The sequence below is a fragment of the Neopsephotus bourkii genome, unplaced genomic scaffold (assembly GCF_033783945.1).
Source record: "Neopsephotus bourkii isolate Nb327-2 ecotype Australia unplaced genomic scaffold, CSIRO-AGI_Nbou_v1 NB_1154, whole genome shotgun sequence".
Taxonomy (NCBI): domain Eukaryota; kingdom Metazoa; phylum Chordata; class Aves; order Psittaciformes; family Psittacidae; genus Neopsephotus; species Neopsephotus bourkii.
The window spans coordinates 3,495,848-3,499,713 of NW_026901640.1; the positions used below are offsets into that span (position 1 = coordinate 3,495,848).

General features: G+C 48.2%; 1 protein-coding gene across 1 annotated transcript; it reads right to left on the bottom strand.

The window, feature by feature from the left end:
• Positions 1 to 3,866, bottom strand: TIMM22 (translocase of inner mitochondrial membrane 22). Its single transcript, XM_061363543.1, has 4 exons — positions 3,544 to 3,866; positions 2,931 to 3,127; positions 1,814 to 1,886; positions 1 to 747 (listed from the first exon to the last, which is right to left on the bottom strand). The coding sequence occupies exons 1-4, from the start codon at positions 3,773 to 3,775 to the stop codon at positions 671 to 673; spliced, it is 579 nt and encodes a 192-aa protein (XP_061219527.1). The 5' UTR covers positions 3,776 to 3,866; the 3' UTR covers positions 1 to 670.

Below are 3,866 nucleotides of genomic sequence, written 5' to 3' on the forward strand. Positions count from 1 at the left end.
CCTCTTAAACTGTTTTGTTCATCTGCCAGTAACCACACAGTTCTAAGGCTAAGGATATTGCTTTTCCCTTTAAGACATGGTAAAGAAATCTGGCTCTCATCTCTATACATGAAATAAGGCAAGTTGTACAGATGGTAGTTTGTCTTCAGCTGGTATTTTAAGAAAAGCCTGAAACAACTTATACCTCCAAAGGATCTTACCTCTCCCCAACAGAGTAGCAAGCTGCAAACTGATAATCATTCAACACTTGCAGCACGTTCAAATACACAGTAAGCTAAATTACTGCAATTCTTTTTGATGCTTGTCCTCCTGCCTCTTTTGATGCTAGCAACAAACTTAATCAAAATCAGACCCAAAGGACTGGAAAAGCTCAGAGTCCAGGCTTGTTTCCTGGAAACTGACAGTCAGCTGATCCATCCTGGAGATACTGCTCGCTGCGCCTGGCTCCATCCTCACATACTCCTGCAAGTCTGCCTGAAGCAGCACGCCAGGGCTCAGAGCCAGATTATTGTTAGTCATTCAGGAAAAGTGGCCAGCACCATCCAGCTTGCACTGATCAGGACTCTGAAGGCAGTGGAAAGGTAAGCCTGATGGTTCTTGTGCCGTGATGCAGGCTCTTAGCAGCAGCACTGGAACAAAAGTGGAAACTTCCTCCCAAGAGATCCCACTGTTACCGTAGATAGTAATCAATTGCAGCAGAGAAAGCAGCAAATCCACCACAGCCAATGACTCCCGCCTTCAAACCAGCTGCAATGCAAAAAGGGTGGGAAAGAATGAGGCAAAATAGGAAAGATCTTTTTCTTCTCCGTCAGTAACTAGCTTACACTGTGCTGGCTTGAAGAGCTTACACCTGCAGGAACCCAGCAGTCTGCTACCATGGAACAATGGCACTCCCACTGCCCAAAGGGATGGGAGGAACCTGGCACACACTGGACCTAAAACTAGCACAGCACAATGGCTGAGCCCTTTGTTGCTATGTTTGCCCTCAAGGGACAGAAAACATCAGTGGCCGTTGCTGATTTCAATGCACTCTGATGTGAGCACTGTGAGTGGTTTGCTGTTGGACTAGGGAGGGATAAGAAGAGTCAGTATTGCTTTGAAAGGATTAGATCCAGGACAGACACAACTTAACAAGATCAATTAGAAGCACTTTCAAGAGCACTTTCATTTCTGCTCTCTGGACAGTTTTTTCTTAAGGAGAGGTGAGAGAAGTTTGATCTTTCCGATGAGCAGAGCAGCTCTCTTCCTACGTGGAGCTTTTTACAGATGTCGTTAGCACTCAGAGGTTCCCAAAGTCCCCATTAGTGCCTGCCAGACTAAATTCCCAGTGCTCCTGCTCTTCCATAGCTAAGCAGAGTTGTCTGTTTGAATTGATGCATGAGAAAGGAGGAAAGCATTTTCCTCTCTGCAAATTAACACAGTTAATGTCAGTGAAATATATATACAAGCAGAACTTTGTTAACACAAGAGCTGTAGCTTCAGAGAGTTGCTCAGTGTGTATTTTTGGCTCCCTCCCCTCCTTCCCATCCACACAGAAGAGTGTAGATAGCTAACACTACTTCCTGCTTTTTCTTTCAAGTAAATTCCGTTGATTTTCCTCCAATCTCACTGTCCTGTATGACCAAACCTCCCCTACCCACACATCTTTCAAGCTGACAGGAAAGTGATAGAGCAGTTCTGCCAGTCTGGAGTACACTCTCATATTGACATCACCATAACCCAATGCAAAGAGATTTTCAGTCTATGTCGTGTTTAAAAATATCACCTGCTGCATAACCAAATTAGTTCTATCACAGAAACAGGCACTACCAACCTCTGAAGCCGATTGCTCCTCCGGTGATGCAGCCACTGATAACACTGTTCTTCCAGTCTGACTTCCCACGATACTGTGGAATTAAAAATGAGAGTCAACAAGTAAATATGGACTGAACACTCGGTGTCAACTAGCACCAAGAAAGATGGAATGACCTTCCAGCCCCTTTTCAGCTGAGGATGTTTTTCCCTCTATTCTCAGCAGATGGCCCCCTGCACTCTCAAACAGAAGACTAGCAGGGCCAGGAAAAGAAAGAACAGGACACCCGGAGAGGTAAGACAAATCCATATGGTGCAATGCAGTGCTACAGCAAAGACTCTCAGGTGAGCTGATCCAGCCCCCGGGGTACAACACTGTGCACTACAACCAGCTCAGAAACTATAACAGCACTATAACTACATGAGTGCAACACTGAGCCTGGCCACGCAGCCTGGTTCTCAGCACAGGTGACAGCCACAGTACCCTGCTTTGTCGACAAAGATGGACTATTTCCACAGCCAGAGTGAAGATCTCTTTGTTCTGCTCCACTGTGCAAGCAGACAGACTTTTCTTCTACATGACTTATGAAATCATTGTGTCTTTCAATTAAAAGGCAGGACTCAAATTCATAACAGGCCTGTTTTCCTGTTTAAGAAAATGAATTATAGATTCACCACTGAGCTGCACAAGGTCACTTCTTGCTGTAGGGGCAAGATGAAAATAGGCCTATTACTTAAGAGCTTTGATCAGAGGATCCTTTTCTCCATATGTTTTCAGAAGCCCAAATTACCACGTGGCAACTCATAGTTTGATATTTTACAAAAACAACAAGCACTCGTAGCTAGGAATTTAAAACTTTAAATTACTTTTCAAAATAACACCTATACTTGCCAACACGTTCAGGACTTGAACTGAAAAGTACTTTGCTCAGGTATGCTGTTCTGCTTGTTCTATCAGAGAACAGCAGTTCTGAAGACAGGTCTCAAACCTGAAAAGCTCTTACGGTCGAGAAACAGAATACGCTAGCCTACTCCCTTGCCCTGTTACAAAGGAGATATACATACTGACTTGGATGTAGTAGAAGAGATTATTAGTGTACGATAAAATGTTTCTTACTGCTTAAGAAGTTCTTACTCACAGATTCAACGATACATTCAGTGCAGGAGAACATGGCACCCACAATGGCAAAGTTCTTTGCATAGGATATGCCCCGCTGCCCCATATCTTTGAGGACCTCTTTTGCTGTTGGCGTGCGATACGGATCCTTGGGATCAAACCCAACATTGGTGTCGATGCCGGCTGTGAAGACACCAAAGGCGCCTCCCAGAACAAACCCTGTAAAAGACAACCAGTATGAAACGAACCTGGGCTGGATTCAAGCAGCACATTCTCTGCAGGCACCAGAGAACCTCTGCTCCTGCTGTCAATGCTGCATTGTGAAAGGGGAAGTTTAAGAGCACAAATGTCCTGTCTCTTCATACTCTGGAAGCAGTTGCTGACAGCCTGTGCCGAGGAAAGGCTGTGAGCAACTCTTCCTTTACAAGGAAAGCAGACAAAGATCCCTCCCTGGAGCCTGTCACATACACTGGAGGCTTAGATGAAGGAGAATTAAAACATGGGGGTCCCTGTGCTGCGATTTCATCTCTACCCCCCCTTTCCCGACCATATGGAGGGGGACCCCCCAAGCGCTCCGCAGTCGGCCTCCCCGTCCCTCCATTCTATCCTTGCCTCCCTCAGCCGCCGCACCGCACCTCCCACACAGGCCAGCGCCGCCTTGAAGGCGCAGCTCTCCATGGCGCGCTCCACCATCTTCTGCTCCTCGCTCTTGGGCGGGCTGGGGATTCCGCCGAACGTGGCGGGGTCCCAGGCGCGGGGCCGCCGCTGCTCGCCCACCAGGTGCTGCAGCAGCATGCTGTACTGCAGCGGCGGCCCGGCGGGAGGCTCCGGGCCGCCCGGAGCGGAGGGCGGCGGCGCTGCGGCCATGACCGACCTCAGACGCCCGCCACCGGCTGGGCACCGTGTCCCGGCCCACTCCAGGCGCCGGTAACGCGGTTCCCGGCAGCCGCGGCGGCGC

What these genes read in the sequence shown, in the direction of transcription:
- TIMM22 (XM_061363543.1), bottom strand. Translation starts at nt 3,775, where the DNA reads ATGGCCGCAGCGCCGCCGCCCTCCGCTCCGGGCGGCCCGGAGCCTCCC. An exon ending in GGCGCTGGCCTGTGTGGGAG is followed by an intron (nt 3,128 to 3,543) that starts GTGCGGTGCGGC and finishes TGTCTTTTACAG; the next exon opens with GGTTTGTTCTGGGAGGCGCC. An exon ending in CTGAATGTATCGTTGAATCT is followed by an intron (nt 1,887 to 2,930) that starts GTGAGTAAGAAC and finishes TTAATTCCACAG; the next exon opens with TATCGTGGGAAGTCAGACTG.